At 40.4% G+C, this 23,018-nt stretch overlaps 1 protein-coding gene across 2 annotated transcripts in view; it reads left to right on the top strand.

Annotated features, from left to right (window-relative positions):
- The window catches only part of PDE8B (phosphodiesterase 8B), a 53,255-nt gene extending 32,321 nt beyond the window's left edge, over window positions 1–20,934 (top strand). For both annotated transcript variants that reach the window (XM_048504040.1, XM_048504039.1), the window contains exons 10-22: window positions 2,055–2,115; window positions 3,449–3,500; window positions 5,270–5,347; window positions 5,928–6,004; window positions 7,562–7,726; window positions 9,494–9,539; window positions 10,008–10,143; window positions 11,560–11,758; window positions 12,743–12,960; window positions 13,944–14,073; window positions 15,952–16,119; window positions 17,235–17,364; window positions 19,551–20,934. In XM_048504040.1, the coding sequence (XP_048359997.1) occupies window positions 2,055–2,115; window positions 3,449–3,500; window positions 5,270–5,347; window positions 5,928–6,004; window positions 7,562–7,726; window positions 9,494–9,539; window positions 10,008–10,143; window positions 11,560–11,758; window positions 12,743–12,960; window positions 13,944–14,073; window positions 15,952–16,119; window positions 17,235–17,364; window positions 19,551–19,672 (1,582 nt within the window). In that variant the 3' untranslated portion in view covers window positions 19,673–20,934. The remainder of the gene's footprint in view (window positions 1–2,054; window positions 2,116–3,448; window positions 3,501–5,269; window positions 5,348–5,927; window positions 6,005–7,561; window positions 7,727–9,493; window positions 9,540–10,007; window positions 10,144–11,559; window positions 11,759–12,742; window positions 12,961–13,943; window positions 14,074–15,951; window positions 16,120–17,234; window positions 17,365–19,550) is intronic.
- The last annotated feature ends 2,084 nt before the right edge of the window (window positions 20,935–23,018 follow it).

The raw sequence follows: 23,018 nt of genomic DNA, 5'->3' as shown, positions 1-23,018 counted from the left end.
CACAAACACCAGTCTCACTTAGTATACATGCATGCATAAATGCTACTGTGTTACTAATGTGGACATAAAACATAGGAACAGCATTGCTAGATCAAACCAGTGGTCTTTGTAGTTCAACATGTTGTTTCACACAATGGCTAACCAATTATTCTGGAAGACTAATGACAGGGCATATATACACTGAGGCTTACACCCATGTTGCCTCCTAGCAATAGTATTCAAAGGTTTACTGCTTTTCAGTGTGGAGGTTCCCTTTAGTCACCATGACTAATAGCCACCGATGGACCGATCCTCCATGAAGTTACCTAATCCCCTTTTAAAGCTCATCCATGCTTGTGAATTCCATGTTTTAATCATTAATTGTGTAAGAAGAAATGTTGCTAATTCCTTGCATATTGACTAAAGAGTTAGGAGGTTCCATTATGACCAGTGCAACTCCACTAATCTCAATTACATCATAATTTTAATGCAATTGTTACTTTGTATGATTAGGAAGAACATGTATCCTAGATAGACAAAAATGGGAATGGTGCCACCCTTCTTGTTTGGTTCCAGCTTCACACTTAGAAAGCCTAAGTGTAAGGAAGGAAACCATCTTGTTTCTCACTCCTAGGAATTCCTCGTTTAGGCTATATTCCTGGTTTAAAAGAATGTGTCCAATTGGGACAATCATACACTCAGATGGCTATGAAAAGATTGTTGTTGTCGTTTAACAAAGTTCCTAGTGCAAGTCTGAATTAAGTACTAAGATCCTGAGACAACTGATTAGCACATTCAGTGAGACACAATAATGGCATGTATCTGACCACACACCCAGAAGCCTTAAGGGCACTGAAGCTTTCTGAAGCAGGGTTAACAATTTCTGTCAATTTCCTCCTTCCACAGAAGACCCCAGCTTTGTCCTTTGTGCTCTTCCTGAGAATCTGCTAACCTCAGGAACAATTTTGTGGGGCTGAGTAGGCTTCAGCAGAAGTGTGAATCAGTGTATGCTGTTTCCCCTCTTAAGAAAACTGAAGTGCTTCTTAAATATTTGGAACTGTGTCATTGAGTCCATGTTGAGATACAACTGTTCCAAACACTTACACATGCTCTGCAATAAGAATCACTCAAGAAAGAGCAAGAAGAGGCCTAAGAGATAGAATGAGATGGTGAAGCAGGACTTGTGCCTATCCAAGTAGGTTCCAGAAATCTAGCTCCTCAGCAAGAGTCCCAAACATCTGGAAAGCCAATAATATATAATGTAAATGCAAGGGAAGAGCTTTCCAAGAGGCAGAGGCATGTAACATGAGCTGAGAATGGGAAGACTTCTGTAGCTAGGTGAAATGACCAGAAGTGTACACAGGAATTTTCAAGGCAGGGCTGATTGCTACAAGGCATGACACTCACAGTACCCTAGCAGAAAATGAATGTAGTGAGCATAGTTTAGGGGCAGATTCTGGCTTATTATAGCCTTCAACAAAAACAAGGTTTCTTTTTCTTTGGCTTTGGAGAAGGGGTAGGGGAATTCAAGTGAGCTAACCAGTATACTTCCTGATTGGTTGAAGTTAAAGAGATTTCTCAGATTCATGGAATGTTTACAAGTAAGGAAACCCATCAAAAAATGGGAATGTTATTGAGCACAGGATAAACCAGTGGCATAGCGCCAAGGGGGCGGAGGTGTGCGTGATGCACTGGGCATACTCTGGTGCAGGGGCATGGTGGGGGCATGGCAGGGATGTTCTGGGGGTGTGGCAGGGCGTTCCTGGGCAGGCGGGGATGTGGCAGGGGCACGTTTCCCCCTAGCTCTGGCCCTGGGATAAACTATATAACTATTTATATTGGGTTGGATCCATTATTTCTTTCTGCAAAGTGAGGATCAGAAAGACCTTACTCTTTCAGAGGAAGAGACCTTATTTAGTGAAAGGAAGTAACTAGATGGAATCCTGAATTTTTTTTTAAAAAAAGAAAAGCCATCGAGTTTTTTTTTTTACAAACGGCTAATTGCAAGTTAATTTAATCACTATTTCCATTCTTGTTCTGTCTATTAGTAACCATGGATTATTTTATATTACTAGGAAAATCAGACATTTTGTATCCATCAAGAAGCTGTGTTGCACCAACGAAGGCAACAAACAGGTACCATGTTCACTTTATGGTATATAAACTGCCAATTTTATTAACAATTTTCTTCCATAGCAACAAAGAGAGAGAGAGAGAGAGAGAGAGTATAAATTCTAAATCTGAATGTTGTCAGGTTATTTTGAAAATTTCGGCAAGTGAGATACGCTTTTAAAGCCCCATCTAAACTTAGCTGTGGCCGGCTGCAGCACCACAGTGAGGCTGCCCTGCCGCTCTCATGGAGTCTTCCCAGAGGTGTGGGGAGGCCTGAACAGTAAAAAAAAAAAGTCTCCCCACCACTGAGAAGCCCCAATGGGGCTGAATGGACTTACGCTGCCTTTTTGACAGCATAAATCTGAGGCCCAGGCCGCCAGCATAACACAGGCAAAGGCCAGGAGGGATCCGGCAACAAGACCCTTTCCCTTCCAAATACATATGATCTGTGCAAAAGGGTCATCACTCAACCTGCCAGAACAAATCAGAACAAGTTAGTCGGCAGAAATCAAGCACCTGGCACTTCCCATGAGCGGTACACCCAGCAGGCAGCCAAACAGAACCGCGAGTCTCTAAACATGGGAGAGCTCTAAACTAACAGCTTTTGCCAGTACCTTAAAACTGATTGCTTATTTTTCCTGAAGGTAAACACCTACGAATCCATGCAAAGTTCGTCAGATTTTTATATGAAGAACATTTCAGTTGGTCCAGTGATTACATTATAGTCAAATAATTCTGATTTAAAATCAGTTTCAGTTTCTCATTATGTTAGAGAAAGAGCTGCCCTCCTAATCCAGTTGTTGAGGGAGGGGGCAACAGCTGGTCCAGGCAGTTTACATACTAGAAGCAAGGAGCAGACAGGGAAAAGGCAGGGGTCCTGAATTACTGGCAAAGTGTCCAGCGCCATGTCCAGTACTGGGGAGGTCTGCAACAGCCGCACACCAGAGGAACCACCCCTCCACTGGGGCAACTGCTCTGGGGAGGGCAAATCCAGTGGCACAGCTGCGTGCCACTCCCATGAGTGGATTCAGCCCTTCTCCCCTGCCAGTTGTTCGAACCAAGTTCAAGGGTGTCACTTTTGTGTGCAGCTGTCACTGTGAAGGGGAATATCCAAAGTGGTTGAAAATTATGCATCTTTTACAATTACATGGGACTCATTGTTCAGAGAAATGAAAAAAAATAACTACCTCTTGGTTGTGGAGATAGTCAAATGGTTTTTATGCCAAATGGAGGCACAGGAAGTATATATACACACATCGTATGCAATTTGTAGATATATGAGTATCTGTGGAGTTCAGTTTTAGCAGTCAAAGGTTTATGTGTTTGTTTCTCTTTTCCCCTTTTCATGTGATACCAGAGCTACAAGATTCATCATGATGGGAAGTGCTCAGGAGATCAGTTTCATTCAGGTAAGAAAATGTTTTTCCTTATATGGCCTCAGTGGAAAATGAAGAACCTGCTTTTGTTCTGAATGGCACCCCCATAGAGACAGTTGAGAAACCCTTCTGTGTGACAGTATTTCCTATTGCTTGGAAATTGTTCACATGACAAACTGCTTAGAACATAAAGAAGGGCCCTGCTGGATTAAACTGATGGTTTAGCTAGGCCAACATCCTGTTGACCAACCACTTGCTCTGGTTTAGCTAGGCCAACATCCTGTGACCAATCACTTGCTCTGGAGGGCCAACAAACAGGGCATAGATGCCAAGACCGTCAGTGATGTTGCCTGTTAGCACTGAATGTGAAGGTTCCATTAACTCACCATGACTAGCAGCCATTGAATTTGTCTAACCATCTTTTAAAGCCATCTCTGCTTGTGGCCATCACTATGTCTGCTGGTAGTGAAGTCCACAATTCAATTAAACATTGAGTAAATAAGTATTTCCTTTCATTTGTCCTGTACATCAACTTCACTTCACGCCCCTAACTTCTAAGATTATTAGAAAGAGAGAAAATATTCTTCTATCCACTTTCTGTTCCCCATGCATCATTTTATAAACCTCTGTGTACCTGTTCTTCTTGTAGTGTGAAGCAGAAGGCAGTCTTGAGATCCTTAATAAACTCAGTCAACATTGTTTGAGCCGGCCTTGCCTGTGCAGTGATACATATCATTTGAACAGACTGGAAGAGAGAGAGGATTTCAAAAATCATGCAAAAAAACCACCCCGAGGACGGTTGAGATTGCACATTTTTTGTTTAGCTGGTTCTTTTTCACTGCATTGGTTCCTTCCTTTCAGTCACACTGACCACAGCAATCCTAGAGCAATCCTTAATTATGAGTCCTTGATCCATGGTTGCAGACATGATTTAATTATTGTTTTTCCTTTGCAGTGAAAGTGATTGCTCGCAGATTTGTTTTTAATTTTCCTAATTGCAATCACAGGAATTTAAAAAATTACAAAATTGCAGTTATGAAAAATAAAAATTAATGAGCAGTACTTTGACTGCAAACAGAAAAGTGTTAATTAAACTCCCTCCCAAGAAACAGTAATTAAGCATCAATACAGAAATGTAAGTGTAAGAGAGCAGGGGATAATTAATTAAGGAAAGAAACCAAAGAAACAATAAAAGCCAAAGAATATGATATAAACGGATAGCTGCAGAGAGAAACAGAATCTTTATGAATGAGACTTGCTTTCAGGTAAGTGTGTAATAGAGTTTTACCCATAGGGACAGGACTTTTGCACCATCTTAAGCGGCATTTTAATTTCACTTGCAGCTGATCTCAGAAATGACTAAGAAGTACAAAAGTGTTCTGTTGTGAGAGCAACTCATTATGCAGAGGATTAATAATTCCTATGAGATCAGTGAGTTCCATTGATCATGGTGCACAAATTACAGTAGTTATATAGAAGCAGCCATCTTGAATCCTGACAGTTTTGATTTGTATAATGAACAGCTGCAAAGGAGAATAGAGTTATTCCTGTGATTCCTGTGCATTACTATCATATCAAATTAAGAACAACATAGATAATCTTTAAGGTTCAGAACTAAAGGAAAATTGTTTTTCTTTTTATAGTAGGTTCGCCCACCCTGCTTTGTGATCATAGATAGATCATGATATGTTCTGCTATAAAATTCTTTGGCTGTGAAAGTGAGAGAATTAAGATTTGCATTGTTAATCCAGAGCATATGTAGGTGCGACACCACTTTAAAATGCTTCCTGTAATATTTATAGAATCTCACGCCTTCAGATGCAAGAACAGGAGAAAAGAATCCATCGATGTCAAATCAATAACTTCTCGAAGCAGTGATGGTAAGAAAATATATGCTGTTACAAAGCCAGAAATCTTGCAACAATCAGAAGTCTTTCTTATTGCTAAAATCCTAGGGGATGGCATGTGATTTGTTGGCTTTTATGACAATTTGGCTTTTATGGCTTTTTTTGGCTTTTAAGGCTTTTATGACAATTAGCTCTATACTACCTGAACTGTAGCAAAGAAGAGAAAATAAGGAATGAAATGAACAATGGACAAAATTTTGCAGATCACTTCTTGGTGGTAAACCATTTATAATTCCCTGGTTAGGTAGGACACTGGCTGAGATCAAATCAGGGCCAGAAGCTGCTTTGGGGACAAAGATATTTGGGGTCCCACTGTTAAGTGGTAGCCCTCTCCTCCTCCTAAATCTCTCATAAGAAAATGTTCTTATGGCTCTCATAAGAAAATGTTGCCTTTGGTCCTCTACGTTTTCTATGTGTGTGTGTGTGGGGGGGGGGGTTTCATGTCTTACAACCTTCGTTTTCAAATAAGTGCTTGGATTTATAGGACCTAATCATTGTATTAAAATACAGTTTTTATTTGCTCTCAAAAACAAACATTTATGTTTAATGGCAGCCCCAAGCTTACAGACTCGTCGGTATTCATCTGTGGCAAAAATTCACTCCATGACGATAGAAGCTCCAATTACAAAGGTAGGAGTAAAATATTTTCTAAGGTTGTTTCCATGCACAGAGCTGTTGAAAGACTCGGCATAGCAAGACATATCAGATGGCTTAAGGAAGAGGAGGTCCTGAATTTTTTCAGCCAGAAGAGTTATCTTTGACCACTTCACTTATGAATTTGTAGTTAGTATACATTTTCATCTAAGGAAAAGACAGTGGTACATTTTTCAGGTAATGCTTCCATCTTGCAAATCATCTGCAACTCTAAATGTTCACAGAACGTGTGCATATAGCTGTGCCATTGTGTAGTCATATATTGGTGCTGCCTCATGTGTTTATTCATTCTATAAAAGTTAGTAATTAATCACAAGTACTGTGCAAAGTGCATTTTTATAATACAGAAAAGCATTTAAACAATTTCCAACTTCAATCTGCTTCCAAGTCACCTCTCTGGGGGCCATGATAAAATGGAGAGCTGTGACTTCCTGAAGAACGCCCACCAAACAGAAGGGTATATACAGTATTGACTCAATCAAATACCTTGGCTGTGTTTTCCACACATAGAAAGGAACGTTGTACAATAGCTTACACTTAGTGGAATACAGAATACAGACTTTATTTTGCTCAATTACTGTTGCACATGCAGAAAGCCATGACATCCAACTCATAGTTTATTACTACATGTGAACATACCTAATATGTTTTCTGCACTTTCTTAGCAACAGAAAGATAAAAGTAGTGAACATGTTGAAGCTAGGGAAATTTGAATGTTGCTTGCCAAGTGCATAAATGGTGGCAGTGCTATTTATTTTTCATATATCTTTGACAGTAAACTCACAGGAAACAGGCAACTGATATTTTCTTACAGTTACGCCCACTGAAACAAAAGGGGGTGGGCAGCTGTAAGAAAATGAAAGTGATGCTGACAGCCATCTGGAGCACTATAAATGCTCTTTTATTAAAGTGCTATGTGTACATTGCGAAAGATAATGGTTTTGACAAAGTTGGCGCTTAAATACGATTCTCTAGCCTTAAAAGAGAATCCGGGGGCGGCAGGGGGGGGGGGGGGGCAGCACTAGGCTTCAACAGAACATTCCTCCACAAAAAGATCCAGGAAGATGTAGTGTATTAATTCACACTTCTCCTGTCTTTTTTGTTTGTTTGGGAAAAGGTATAGCTTTTTTGCTTCTCACTGATATAGAAAAGAAAATATTAATATGGCCTTTTTCTCTAATAATAATAGCATTACTTTGTTAAATTTTAGATTTTCTCACATTTTCAATATCTTCAGAAAGGATAGAAATGATTTCAATATTTTCTTATTGAAAATTATACATTGTTTTTCTTCTCAGGTGGAACTCAAAGCTGTGTATAAGAATTAGATTGTTTGTTTGTTTGCTTGCTTGGAAAATTCTTATGCTGACTCTCCAGGGAATCTGCCCAAAGCAGCTTACAATGTAGAACTAAAGCAATAACCGACTTTAACAGTTTGCAGCCTTTTTACATTCTTCTTATATATAAGAAATGTCTAAAATCAGCAATGGGATTTTTATATACAATGCAGTTATCTTCTTTGTAACTCTACAGGTTATTAATATAATCAATTCAGCTCAAGAGAACAGTCCTGTGACTGTTGCAGAGGCCTTAGACAGAGTTTTGGAAATCTTACGGACAACAGAGCTTTACTCTCCTCAACTAGGTACCAAAGATGAAGATCCTCACACTAGTGATCTTGTTGGAGGTTTGATGACTGTGAGTACAAAGGCAATATTCAAGCAATCAATTTCACTAAACAATATAGAACTACCTGTTGAAAATGCACATTCTTCTGATTGAGAACCAAACTCCATTTTTCCACTTAAAGCAAGTGGCTCTGTTGCTCCAGATCATCATCTACTATAAAGCAAAACAAGATGGTTAACTCAAGTGTCACCTTCAGAGCATAGCTCCAGACAAGGGCAGACTGGCCAATTAACTTACAGAGGGATGGAGCCGATGGGCCACTGCTCTGGGGAGCTGCTGGCAACCTGGAGCAAACATAGCCAAGTCCCAGTAGCCTTTCTTAGCCCTGCGGGGACCACTCTATCTTGCTCTAGGGCCATTTCAACTTCCCACTCCAGGCCTGGCTCCATGCCATTTCAGTAAACCTGCTGCAAGAAAGGTTCACTGTTTGGATCACATACCCCAGAATTGCGTTCATACCTCAGGATTTTCACAAGAAAACAGACACTAGTGTGAGTTTTCACAAATGATGATATACACATCTTCACATGGCTTTTCATACATGAAGGAAAACTGGTAACAATAGCCCTGAGCTTCTGCTCAAAGCCTACATCTCTTAATTGCATTTTATTTCAGTTTCTTAATTTATTTATGACATTCCTGGATACAGTGCAACAAAAGTAAACAGAAAAAATTGTGGGAGAAAATAGTAGCCTGTACAAAGGGAAGAATTGTAAAGCTTGAACCTCTGTTTACATGATGATGAACCTAGAAAACCCACAACAGTCAGTCAATTCTGGCCACTAAAGCCTTTGACAATACTTGGTAGCTACTTCCTCGCTTTTGCTCAAAAATTCAGTATTGCTTCTGTCTAATTCTAGAAACTGGATCCTAGTTCCAGTTTATGACCCAATCCAGATGGGGGGGAAGGGAATCCACCTGTAGAGGAGGCACAGGACTGCACTGCCGCATTTGCCCCCTCTGCCGGCACAAGGAGCTTTTCTAGTGGAGGGAGTAAAGGTGTTGGCAGCCAGCCACCCCTCAGCTCTGTGGTGATGAAAACTGGAAGAGCTGCATTGACTTCCTAACCAGACATCTGCATGTGGAGGGAAGGGCATTAACAGGGGGCGGAGCTAATATTAGCTTCCACCCTGGGTTTGCGCTAGTTGTGTTGTTGCCGGGGTCTTGGACTTACACCACCAAAAGTCTATTAAGCCCTATGGAGGGCTTTCCAGCGTCTGGGGAGGTGGTTTGACTTTTTCTTCAGTGGGTCAGCACTTCTGTGGTTCTGTCCCTGGCTGCTGGGGGCTCTGAATTGGGCTATCCCAAGTTCTCAAGGCCTGGTACATAACAGCTATATAAAGTTTCCTGTACGTTTTAGAATGTGTGAAACAACAGCAAAAGGAAGGGTACCCAGAAAAGAATACCAAGTTTGTTGAACATCAGACATCAGGGAAGTTTGACTTTATTTTTGTAAAATAGTGATTAGATATTGGACAGTCCAAAAATTGCATTATATTCTCTACAGAATGTATTTGATTTTATTAATAGAATCAATAGACTACAGTTTTCCAGAAACAGAGTATTTATATAAGAAAGAACTATATATGGTTCTACAATATTTTGAAACACAGTATTAAAATCTCAAAGTTGATAAATTTAGTAGCACTTTGGATTGTTATATTTATTCTGGATGTCTCAGCACTTTTCTGCTTCAGCTTTTGAAAGTGCATTTTCCTACCTTTTTCTTTACCATATAAAACCTATCACAGATTATACCATTTTGCTTTGTTGTAGGATGGCTTGAGAAGGTTGTCGGGAAATGAGTATGTATTTTCTAAAAGTAAGTTGTTTTATTTTATTTCCAAAATTTAAACCCCATCTTTCTTCACTCATCAGGGCCACCAACACAACCAACAGATTAGAAACATACTAATAAAGCCCCATCATAAACACCATAAAAATTAAACAAACACATATCACTAAAAAAATTAAAAACATGATAAAATAAAATGATGGTAGTAGAAAATGCTGTCCAGTTGTAGCCAATTTATCGTGGCTGCATAGGATTTTCAAGACAAAAGACGTTCAAAGGTAGTTTGCATTGCCTCTGCATAGTGACCTAGGACTTCCTTGGTGGTCTACCATCTAAATACAGGGCCTTGCCAGCTCAGCTTGATTGGGGTGGTTCCATTTTTAACCATGAAACTACCATGGTCATATCTGTTTGACTCTGTCTTAATTTTTGCTGAATATTGAGTGGTGCAAAAACTTTGAATAACTATAACCAGTTTGTTTTTCATTTGCGTAGATGTGAACCAGAGCCACGGTAACCTCCCAGTGCCTGTTTTCATCAATGATGTTCCACCCTGTATTGCACACCTATTAGAAAACGAAGAGAGCTGGGACTTTAATATTTTTGAATTGGAAGCTGTCACACATAAAAGGTAAGCCTTTTCTGTCTTGGTAGATAGACAGAAATAGAAGAGGAGAGTAGTCACTGAAGTAGTAGTCTCATGAAAGAAACCTATGAATAATTTGCTTTTATGTATCAATCTGTCCCTGCCACAATGACAAATGTTGATGGAGAAGAAGAAGAGTTGGATTTATATCCCCTGTAAGGAGACTCAAAGGGGCTGACAATCCCCTTTCCATTCCCTCCCCACCCCCAACAAACACCCTGTGAGGTAGGTGGGCTGAGAGAGCTCAGAAGAACTGTGACTAGCCCAAGGTCACCCAGCTGACGTGTGTTGGAGTGGACAGTCTAATCTGAATTCCCCAGATAAGCCTCCACAGGTCAAGCGGCAGAGCAGGGAATCAAACCTGGTTCCTACAGATTAGAGTGCACCTGCTCTTAACCACTACGCCACTGCTGCGAGTAATTAATTGTGAGTGTGAGTAATTCGTGTTTTCATTAGCCTTACTCTATAATATTTGAAATGAGTATAACTTCTGCAACTTCCAGGAATACCTTTTCCTTTTTATTCTGTATATGTTTTGCTTCTATCTGGTTTAACGTAAGTTGGGTATAATGGACCAACTCTCTGTATGTTGGGCATTTCCTCCAAGTATACCTGCATAATGTCTCCTACCTCACTTTCTTCAGAATCCTCCTCAAAAACCCCATTGGCAAATATCATTCAAATAACACAGCCCAAGAATATATATCTGCATTTGCAGTTACTCTTCCCTATTTGCCTTGCTGTTCCTGCTTTTCCCAGTCATTTTTTTGTCTATTAATGGCAACAATTTAGATTACAAGCTTTTCAGGTTATTGATTTGCATTTTTGCTTATAATAAAGTGATGGTGTTATAATTTAATAAGCAAAGGCTTCCTTTAAAGGCTGCATTCAGGGATCATGAAAAGCAGAGGTGTGTCCATGATTGGCATGTACACATCTTCCTGCTTTGCTCATGTGCTTCCCTTGCCACTTGCACCCTTTTCTTCCCATTCCTTCTTCATGCACAGAATAGTTTGGGAAGGCTTGAATCAATCCCTAATTCTCCATGACATCCAGCTGTGGTCAAGTGGTTGAATTAGAGCCTTTTCTTGTCCACAAGGTGACATTCTAAACCTCAGTTTAATTTCATTTTAGGCAGCTGGGTGACATGGAAGGAATCTCCAGATCACCCAGGTGCTTCCATTTGGATGTCATCGTGAATTGGAGTCTGAGTGAAGTCTTCATCTGTCCTGGGAGGAGTGAGGAAAATATACAAGCACTTCATCGAATGGTGCCCGTTCCAATAATGGACAAACCTGCCTACCATGGCATGAGAATGCAGCCAAAGACAAAAACATGGATAGATGGATAGAGACTGGCTATCCTAACGTGGTTACTATTTTCTTGCTACCTGTATTTCAGGCCACTGGTTTATCTAGGGATGAAAATTTTTGCCCGCTTTGGTGTCTGTGAGTCTTTAAACTGTTCAGAAGTCACACTCCGAGCCTGGTTCCAGGTGATTGAAGCCAACTATCATTCCTCCAATTCCTACCATAACTCCACCCACGCAGCTGATGTCTTGCATGCTACTGCATTCTTTCTGGGGAAAGAAAGAGTTCAGGTACAATCTCTGGTATATTACTACCCTTTCTTCAATTTTTGAATACTTATGAGAAGAAAGGGAAGGAAGAGTAGCAAGATTGGTTTTAAATAATAATGTTTTATTTTTATTAGATAGCAGTGAGGGGAGCTCAGGAAAGGCACAAAACACACCCCTTCCCACTGCCCAAAAACCTATTGGCTGTTTTGAGGGGGAGGTCTGCAAAGCTGTGACAACACAATTACAGAAACTGCAGTGTGCGCATATTTATGTTGCCGTAGCTTTGCAGACCTCCCCCTCAAAACAAACCAAAAAAGGGGAAACGACATGCATATGGGATTGCTAGACTAAACAAACTTTATTCATCTACTTTTTACAAAGACATAGCAAACAGATGAGCTGCAAGCAGAGGAAACTTTTGTGGGGAATCTCCATGGAGAATCTACTATGGCACACAAAATGGCAGGTGCCACTGTCAAACTGACAAGAGATCTGTTCAGGAGGCAGGAAAAAAGATATGTTTTGGCTGACAAAGCTTGTGTTCTCCTGCACTGTGGGAACACAAAATGCCAAAGTGGATCTTTTTATAATGTCCTAAAGACATTATGCTGTGCGGAATGCACCCTTGTTAGTTCTTTCAACAGGCTTTTAACTAGTCATTGCATATGTCTTACAATTCTTGTATTGTTTGCACAAGATTATTTTACTGTTGGGTTGTTGCATGCAGCTTTGTTTCAACAAGTTTATACAGTTGGCTTTAAATTGTGTTACATTTTTATTGTTGTTGTTGTTGTTATTACTACAGCTTTTAAGATTATCAACTGAATTATATTTTAATTCTTTTTAAGCCACCCCGAGTTTCACTGGTCAAGGGAATGATGGAATATAAATTTGATCAATAAATACATTAGTTAACTACTGCAACACACTGGTTCTAAAATGCCTAACTGCTACTCGCCCAAAGATGTTTTGATAAATACTGGTAAATAAAATGCTTTCTTGTAGGGGAGCCTTGATCACTTAGACATAGTAGCTGCATTAATTGCTGCCACAGTTCACGATGTGGATCATCCAGGCCGGACCAACTCGTTCCTGTGTAACGCAAGCAGTGAGCTCGCTGTTCTCTACAATGACACTGCAGTATTGGAAAGCCACCATACAGCTCTAGCATTCCAGCTCACAGCAAAAGACAACAAATGCAACATTTTCAAAAATCTCAGCAGGTTAGCATCTTCAGCCATTTCCCATGTTTTGAGCCTGTAAAGAGGGTCTGATGATATTACATGTGTGTTGTGTGTGAAATCTGCCTCCTGCAAAATTTTATAAAATGTAAACTGTAAATCTCTGAAAAATTGTGGAAGTCCTGTAAATTCACATAATTGTCCAAAATGTTAAAAGATACATTAGGGAATGTAGGCAGTTGTCTAATTGTGCTTGCTGAGCATTCATCGGTGAGAAGAAACCCACAGTCATAAAACGTAGCTGGGGTTGTCGGCATTCAAAGGTAATTATTGTTGTAGAGTACATATTGAACAGAGCAAAACCACATGCCTATGTGCTGCTCAGGAAATAAAGTTCCCATGGACTTTCTATCCCTTTGGCTGTGTAGCCCCCCTCTTAAAGATCAACCATCTTTAAACTGGCTATTCATAGATGGGACCTTGTTGGAAGTTCCATGTTGGAACTATATATATATATAGTTAGGAGAGATTCTTTGAACATCTGAGTTGGAAAATATATATATACGGCAGCAGGTGGAAGCTGGCGTATTCCCTACGCCAGCCCCAAACAGCTCCTTACCTTCTCCCTGGCTTCCATCGCTCTGAGGAGGCCAGGGGACACGCCTCCTGGCCTCTGTCGCTGCAGCTGTCGCTCTGGCCATGAGGGCACATCCCCTGGCCTCCTCAGAGCGACGGAGGCTAGGGAGATGGTAAGAAGCCATTTTGGGAACTGCGCAGCTGTGCGGAGCCTGCTCTGCCAGCTGCGCAATCCGTGGGGCTGTTCGTGCAAATGGCCCCAGAGCTGGCGTCAGCATGAATCATGCTGATGCAGCCCTGCAAATCTGGCTGTGCAGAAAAGGCCCATAAGTCAGCTGTGACTTGACAGAGCATACACACACGTATTAACAATGAGATCCAGAAACAGATTCAGTTCTGTGAATAGATATCCTATGAAATTATAGCTTAACCATCATTGTATTTTCCAGAAATCATTATCGGACTCTTCGTCAGGCAATTATTGACATGGTTTTGGCAACAGAAATGACGAAACACTTTGAACATGTAAATAAGTTTGTGAACAGTATCATCAAGCCCTCAGAAGAAAGTATTTCCAATGTAAGTGGAGCGGGAGTATAAGCTGGAAAAGATTACCTGTTTCAGTTGATGTATTTACTGTTTACTATGGTCATTATTCATATGTATTGTAACAGCAGTCAGATGGTCAGGATCTGTGTAGGGCGGGAAGATACATTACCTTTCCTTATATCCCTTTTTCCCTGTATCATTATTTCCTCTTTCCTTCCTTCTGGAAACCACCTTATCTTCTCCCTTTTCCCTGCCTCATTCTCCCCTTCACACTCACCAACCAAGGTACCATTTACCTACCTCACATTTTCATCTATGTTTATAATTTATTTACTTCATTTATTTACTTCTTTTGCCCCTTCTGCACAGTGGAACAAAAGCAGGATTTTTTCTCATTTTTTGTCCTCACAACATAGGGTATTTACTGCTGAACAGTAGATGGCAGCCTGTGAGAATCAGGCAAGTCAGATGGTATCAAGTTACCCAGAGGTTGCTACCAAGTCTGGCTCCATTGAGTCCTCCCTCAAAAGCCAAAAAAACCTGTCCAAACCTCCTCAGAGAAACTAAGCCTGGAATACTATGTTTACCTAGCAACAGCTGCTGAAGGAATCCATTTCTTAAAGCTACATTTGTTCCTACTACTGATTGTTTCCTGATTGCTTACTAGACCTATATGACAATCATTAAGTGCTGTACCTTATGATTCTTGACAAATGTATTTTTCTTTTATGTACACTGAGAGCATATGCACCGGAGACAAATTCCTTGTGTGTCCAATCACACTTGGCCAATAAAGATTCTATTCTATTCTATTCTATTCTATTCTATTCTATTCTATTCTATTCTATTCTATTCTATTCTATTCTATTTTATCATTATTGGGTTTTAAAAAAAACCAATGTACATACATATTTTAAGATTTCAGATTTTTCTGAAAACCTAGGGCATCATTTGTAGAAAGATATCTTTTGTCTGTTCTCTACTCCAAATTTCTGGAGTATCTCCAAATGTGGCTGACTTTGCTATTAGAATATACATGTGGGGACCTGCAAGAAACTTATGAGGAGGGTGCATCCAGAGGTGGGATCCAACCAGTTCTCACCATGTCTCTAGAAGTGGTTACTAATTTTTTCTGAGTGCCGAGAAGGGGTGGCTAAAGCAACCTCCCTGCCCAACAGGGACTGGAGGTGCGTGTGTGCGGCGGCGCCACTGTTTGAATCCCACCACCATCGGAACCTGTTATTAAAATTTTTGGATCCCACCACTGGGTGCATCACATCCCCCCACCTTTGCTTCGTTCTGTCTCACCTCTTCTCTAACAATCTTCCATCCTGTTTCTCCTCCTTTCATCCTGTCAGTCACTCCCTTTATTTCCCCCTCTTCCCTTTTCTATTTTAAATCCCCCATCTCTCTTTCTCCCCCCTGAACTTACCTTGTCCTGCTTTTGGGCTGCTGGAACTAACCTGCCCAATTGGCAGCAGGGCCCCCCGCAGCTAGCAGGGCCCCAGATTGGAAAGATCCAGGAAGCTGCTCATGTAAGTTATTTGTGCTTGTCCAAGCAGCTGTATTATTTTTGGGGAGGGAGTTAAAACCCCAACCCAATATAATTGTTTAACGTTTTCATATTTTTCAGCAAATCTGGGAGATCCCCCAAGTTTGGAGAAAAATTTCCTTTGTGTCATGTGGGTCCAATTAGTAGATTGGGGTATTAGATATGTAGTTGATAATTATATATTTGTTAAGTCCAAATAAGAAGAAAACTTTTTCACTCAACTCAACGTAACATATGGCTTTCAGCACTGAACACCAGGCAGTTGTGAAGAACAATCAGTCACATTATAGCATAATTTAAAAACTTGTAATGGCTGTGAGAAGTAAGACTGCCCTACTTTTTTTTTTTTTTTGCAGAGTGAGGGTAGTGACTGTGGCTGCACAACCAGTCTCAAGAACTTTCCAGATAATCAAACATTGATCAAGCGCATGATGATTAAATGCGCAGATGTTGCAAATCCATGTCGACCTCTAGAACTCTGTATTGAATGGGCTGGCAGGATTTCAGAAGAATATTTTGCACAGGTATGGAAGTTTGTTTGTTCTGGAACTGAATAATAGAGAGCAACATACAACTTAGACCAAACATACAGTTAGCAAAAGTTTGCCAAATTAAATAGAATATTATAATACTTTTCCGTCTATCTTCCAACAGTAGGTGAGGATGCAAATATAAAGAATCACTTATTCTGGAAAATGGAGTACTTAATATTCTGAGTTTTGTCTTTAACCCCTTGAGTTTTTCTGCCTTAGACATACCAAGTTCATTACAGTCTATCTTAAAGCCGTTGCACACAATGGATGTAGGAAGTGTCCTTTTGCATCTAACAAAAGGTCCATAGCCAGAATACCCAACAAGCTACTTTAGAATGTGATATTTCTATTTTTCCTTAATATCTGTTGCTCACAGGGTTCTACATAGTGCTCTAGTACCCTGCAATCACATTTCCTTATCTTTCCCTGCCCAAGCTGCTTTCCACGAGCCAGCGTGTGTATTGGTTATGAATGGTAGACTCTAATCTGGTGATCCAAGTTTGTTTCCTCACTCCTGCACATGAAGCCTGCTGGGAGACCATGGACTTGTCACAGTTCTTTCACTGAGACCTACCTACCTCACAAAGTGTCTGTTGTGGGGAGAGGAAAGGAAGACGTTTGTAACCACTTTGAGATTCCTAATGGTTGAGAAAAGTAGGGTATAAATCCAAACTCCTCTTCTTCATGGCAGAGGCTGAAACTGTGATCTAGGTCTCATTCCTGGGACCTGAGCTTTATTTATTTATTTTATTTATATCCTGCCCTCCTCAGCCAAGGTTAGCATAGGGCAGCTAACATACATTTAAAAACACAACCACTGATATTGATATCAGTGTGTGAAAGATGGCAAAGAAATCCTGTGAAACCTTTTGTGCATAGTTTGGCTTGAATCACAATTTTTGTGTAAAAATTAGAATAGCACCATGACCCCCATTTTAGTTAAGGATTTTTTTTTTGTACTGCCAAGAATGAGCCAAACCAATGGACTGTGCACTGGCCAGTTTCTAACACAATGGCTAATTAGGCAATGGGATAGCTGTATTCTTCTCACCAAATGTCTTACTTCGCTTGTGCAGTTCTGCTAAAATTAATTTTGTTTTCTATAGACTGATGAAGAAAAAAGGCAAGGACTACCAGTTGTTATGCCAGTATTTGACCGAAACACATGTAGCATTCCTAAGTCTCAGATATCCTTCATTGATTACTTCATCATGGACATGTTTGATGCTTGGGATGGTAAGAAGTTCCACTTTTTATAGTTGTGGAATTAATTCTGTAATGCTCCCACAAAATAGGAATAACATATGCTAGTACGATTCTATCTAACCAGATTCAAACAGACACATAAACCTGGTACAAAGAACACAGCTGGGCAGAAACCACACCTGAGGATCACTCGCTACTGGTGGTTTAATAGGTTGATGGTGAATGCACGTTTTAAAATAGAGCCTAATCACATTTCACACTCACTTGAAGGGTGAGCCACTCTGCTGATTTAACTGTAACATACAGTATCCCAATGATAGCTTTAGGTTGCTGTTGCATGACATCTATAGTAAACAATAGAAATGACCCTGCTCTCTTGAAAGCATAGAAATTGTCCTAAATACTACTCTATTGAAAGCACAGCACAAGTTTACTATTTTTAGTAGGTGTAGTGGGGGCGGGCTAGATTGTTTCCAGGGTTGGAGCTGACGTCAGTTGACTTCTACCCCCTGGTTTGCAGCTAGTTGTGCTACACAGCCCAGGTCTTGGACTGGCCTTGGTCCATTAAACCCTATGGAGGGCTTTCCAGAAGCAAGGGAGTTGGGGGCTTTTTCTTTCTCCCTGTGCCACTGGAAAGCCCTCTGGAGCACTGGCGTAATGCCCATTGGGCAAGGTGGGCAGCTGCCCAGGGCATCACCTTGTGGGGGGCATCAAAATGCTGGGTTTGTTTTTGGGTATTTTAGTGGTTTTCCATTTTTGGCCTGCAGGAGGCGCAGTTTTTAGGCTAGCGGCACCAAAATTTCAGCGTATCATCAGGAGACTGTCCTTATGCTACCCCCCAAGTTTGGTGAGGTTTGGTTCAGGGAGTCCAAAGTTATGGACTCCCAAAGGGGGTGCCCCTATCCCCCATTGTTTCCAATGGGAGCTAATAGGAGATTGGGGGCTACAGTTTTGAGGATCCATAACTTTGGCCCCCCAGAACCAAATTGCACCAAATTTGGGGGGTATCATTAGAGCAGTCTCCTGATGAGACCCTGAAAGTTTTGAGACTGTGCCTTCAGAAATGTGCCCCCACAGCCTGCAACCCCCATTGACAGCAATGCAGAAAACTCAATGCAGAACAAAGATTCTTGGGCAAATTTCTAGGATGTTCCTGCAGGGAGTGCATTTTTGGATGTATCAGCACCAAAATTTCAGGGTATCATCTGGAGATGATGGCACCCCACAAGTTTGGTGCAGTTTGGTTCAGAGGGGCCAAAGTTATGGACCCTCAAAACTGTAGCCCCCATCTCCTATTAGCTCCCATTGGAAACAATGGGGGATGGGGCACCCCCTTTGGGAGTCCATAACTTTGGACTCCTTGAACCAAACCTCACCAAACTTGGGGGGGTAGCATAAGGACAGTCTCCTGATGATATGCTGAAATTTTGGTGCTGATATGTCTAAAAATGCACCCCCTGCAGGCACCAATGTCCTGGTGCAAAAAGAAATTTGGTCGTGGTGGAGTGGCCGCCGGGGGCATCCAACTCAGGTTTTGCCCAGGGCTACAGTTTGCCCAGGGCTGCCTCGTTACGCCCCTGCTCTGGAGGCAGTGGGGTGGCATCACTATGCCCGGCCACCAGTGACTCTGGATTGGGCTGTCCAAATGCATTTTTTCAGTTGCAGGGGTGTTTTTTTTTGGAAGGTTGTTCTTTCTTGTATATGAACAATCTAACCCAACTCCCATCCCTTTCCAATTTCATACAATTCTCCCAGCATTCCTTCTTATTTCATCACCTTCTTCCAGATTTTGGACATCTGGTCTCTTTGCCCACTAGTCTCTCAAGTTTGACCTTAATTTTGAAACTATATGTTCAGTTTTCCTCAAACACACACTAATGTGAGAGGAAAACAATTCAAGAATCAAACACCAGATTCAATAAACTGTTTGGAGAGTCAAAAGCTGCTTTAAACTGGGAGACTTCTGATTGAAGGAGTAGTTCCAAGACACTTCTTTTGTCACTTAACGGGGTGTTGTACTTAAGATCTTGCATATGGGGATGGAGATTATAGGACTGTTATTAGCATACATCAAGTGCTGAGTGGAATCACAGTTACAATTCCATTTTCACTCAATTGCAGATGAACAGAAAAAGTGAATAGTAAGGAGTGTTTCCTGACATTTACACTGTACATTTCAGCTTTTTGCAGAATGGCACTGCTTCTTTCTCTTTCAGCATTTGCACACCTACCTGCTCTGATGCAGCACTTGACAAGTAATTACAAACACTGGAAAACATTAGATGAATTAAAATGTAGAAGCCTCAGGCTGCCTCCAGAGAACAACAATGGAAGCTGAAGAGAAAAAAATGGGACAACATAGCCTACCACTCACTGTGAACCATTCACTGGTATGGACCCAAGTGGGACAGAATATCCTTCACAATGAAGTGACCAACTGGGCAGCAAGGAGAAAATAGTTTCTCATTTTTAAATACTAAATTCAGCAAATGTTTGCTTTTATAAAGATAATCTAGAGACCAATGAATGCTTTATAGAATTACTGTCTTTTTTGCAGCACAACAGGTACTTTTAAAGGTAGTTTTATAAAACTGTTGTAATCAGCAATTGGTATAATTTTGTTTGCAAGCCAAAATTTGTCATGCATATGAATCCCATATATGGGGGCAGCATAGTCTTAAAAACATGTTTAGCTGGAGTGACAATTTTATACAAGCAGCCATTAGCTCTAACAAAACATGATTGGCGGGGGGATGTTAGGAAAAAGCAACAAATTAAACTTGTGTTTGTTAAGATGATTAACATTTTCTGAATGTAAGAACAGTTATGTCACACAATAATGTCAAACTTTGTTCTGTTTCATTTGCACACAATCTTCTCTAAATCTGCTTGTGCCTTTATTATCAGGTTTCCCTTTGGACTTCCATGTCAGGGAACAGTTTGTTTGCACAATAGGTATGTGCCCACAATTGAAGGCTCTGGAAAATTGGATCCTCACTGTGCTCAGTACCTGGGTACATAAGAAGCACCTTCATGTATCTGTTTTTGCTTGTTTTATAAAGTTAATAGTAGGAAACATTACTATTCAAAAATGCGATTCAATCCAAACTTTTCTTTGCCATCTAACAGGTGACAGTGAGCTAACAGGTGACAGGTGAGGGTTACCAGGTTGCCACTGGCAGGGGACCTGGGGGCGGGTTTTGCCAGATCCAGACTGAGAAACTCCTAGAGATTTGGGGAGTACTGTACTGGGGAGTACAGGGACCTCTGGGGCAGGGTGTGTGTGTGTAAAATGTCATAGAATCCATCCTCCAAGGCATCCATTTTCTCCAGAGGAACTGATCTTTGTAGTCTGGAGATGAGCTGTAATTCTGAGGGATCCCCAGGTCCTACATAAAGACTGACATCCTTAGTGAGCCATATTATGAAAATTTATACAAGAAATAGTTCTGAACTGCCTACTTTCAGCAGCACAACATTGTTTTCTTAGTATACATGCTTGGAGAGCCAGCGTGGTTCAGTGGTTAAGAGCAGGTGCACTCCAATCTGGAGAACCGGGTTTGATTCCCCGCTCTGGCACTTGAGCTGTGGAGGCTTATCTGGTGAACCAGATAAGCTTGAGCACTCCAACACATGCCAGCTTAGTGACCATTGGCTAGTCACAATTCTTCGGAGATCTCTCAGGCCCACCCACCTTACAGGGTGTTTGTTGTAGAGGGGGAGAAGGGAAAAGGTGATTGTAAGCCCCTTTGAGTCTCCTTACAGGAGAGAAAGGGGGGATATAAATCCAAACTTTTTTCTTCTTCTTCTTAGAATACATAATTTGCTGGTGGAACAGATTTTAGGAGCAAAGTATTAAAGATGCTTATACATATGAGCCATAAATGTAAAATAATACCCTTATACTCATGAGCCATATTTTAAAAATCCACACCCATGCAGAGGTCTCCTCGTCTCTCTCTAGAAGGGAAACAGCTGCACATGCATTGTCTGTCTCAGGGAGACAGGAAACCTTATCATTGCAGCCATAGCAATTATGCATAACATACTGACTTTGACATTAAGAACGCAAGATCACACAGAATCCAGTAATGTTGACATCCCACAATTGTACCATTATTTGACGTACGCTGCTTACAAAAGGACAACAGAGCTAATTATACATAACTTTTTAAATTAAATTATTTAGCCCTAATAAGGCACACTTCATTTTAATAGTGTTAAGGAAAACATTCAGTGGCCATTTTCCATTTATTTTTAAAGTATGAAGTTTATGCTACAGGTACCCAAGCACAAACATTTTTGTATTCTTTTAGATCTTATTGGCAAAACTGTTTTGGGAGAGTCATTTGCACAAACTTCATTATCAAATGGATTGGGAATTGTGCAGGATTTCAACCATGCTTATGCTTATAACCCTCAGTTCATTTTTGATAATGTTTGTGTAGGAAACTTTTCTAGCAAACTGTGCCATTAGTTTTAAATATCATGATTAATTTTGGACAGCAGCTAAGTATTAAATTTTTATTCAGACCACTGGCATATACAATCATAACCTTATTTCACTATTAGACGCTAACTCTTTCTAATTTTTCTGCTAAAATGACCATGATTGTAGCTTATATGATGTGCCAACATTTTCCAATGTTTTGTATAAAGTTATATAAAATAATGTAAAAAGAAACCCTCATAATTTCCATGCAGAGAAATGTATAATCTATATTTTTGTTAGAATTCTAGCAGAACTTAACTTTGGTTGCTCTGTATTATTATGCTACATTGTGTTGTTTAAAGAATAGCATGCTGCTGTATTTATCCTTGCTATTACAATCTACTATTTATGCATATATTCAATTACACTTTATTTGATTTTTATTAACAAAGCTCTAGTTCTATATTTTGTTTTCTTTATCAAGTCATCCAGTTTTTAAACCAATCACAGAATTAGCAAGTCTGGGAGACTACAAACAATGGAAATATCATATATATTACATAAGGAGAATACACTGTAAGTATATAAAGACCATCCTATGCAAGGTTTCTCCAGTTTAAGTCCACTAATTTCAATTGTCTTAGAATAGAGTAACTTTGCATAGGATGGGTCTCTTGTTTTGTCTGTTTTTGGACTATACTTGCAAAAAACCCTGCACATTTCTGAGACTTCTGAACAAAATTTGCACTTTCCTGCCCCTACAGGCTGAATTTTAATTGACAGTCTGCCTCATACTGTGTGCAGTTTTACAAAAAGGAATGGAGTGACTTCCAGCGGGATATCCAGAAACCATGGCAGCAGCATTTTGAGCATCTGTTAAAAAGCTGCAACCCAGAGACCTTGAATTATATTTAGACTTTTCCAGTAATAGAAATCTTGAAGATCCTAAATTTCCCTACTCCAAGCAATTGTTATTTACTTGTGTTCACAACCTGTTGGGCTAAATACAAAATCTAAGTAGAAGGCTGGTAGTCTTGCTCCACATTGGAAAGTACATCTAAAGTTTGTATGATCAATGGAGAGGAAGAAACAGCTTCAGAAGAAGTGAGGGAGGAGCTGAAATTTAAAGCCTGCATCTTCACACTTGCTGGCTTCACTCAGATCACACATTTTGGAATTGAGGCTTGCTGTATTCGGAAAGTAATGATTTGCAGTCCACCTCTTTCTCTGATGTAAAAACTTAGGACCTTTA

This window comes from Sphaerodactylus townsendi, linkage group LG07 (genome assembly GCF_021028975.2).
Source record: "Sphaerodactylus townsendi isolate TG3544 linkage group LG07, MPM_Stown_v2.3, whole genome shotgun sequence".
Taxonomy (NCBI): Eukaryota; Metazoa; Chordata; class Lepidosauria; order Squamata; family Sphaerodactylidae; genus Sphaerodactylus; species Sphaerodactylus townsendi.
The sequence above is the reverse complement of the archived record's forward strand: the minus strand, read 5'-3'. Positions and strand labels throughout refer to the sequence as shown.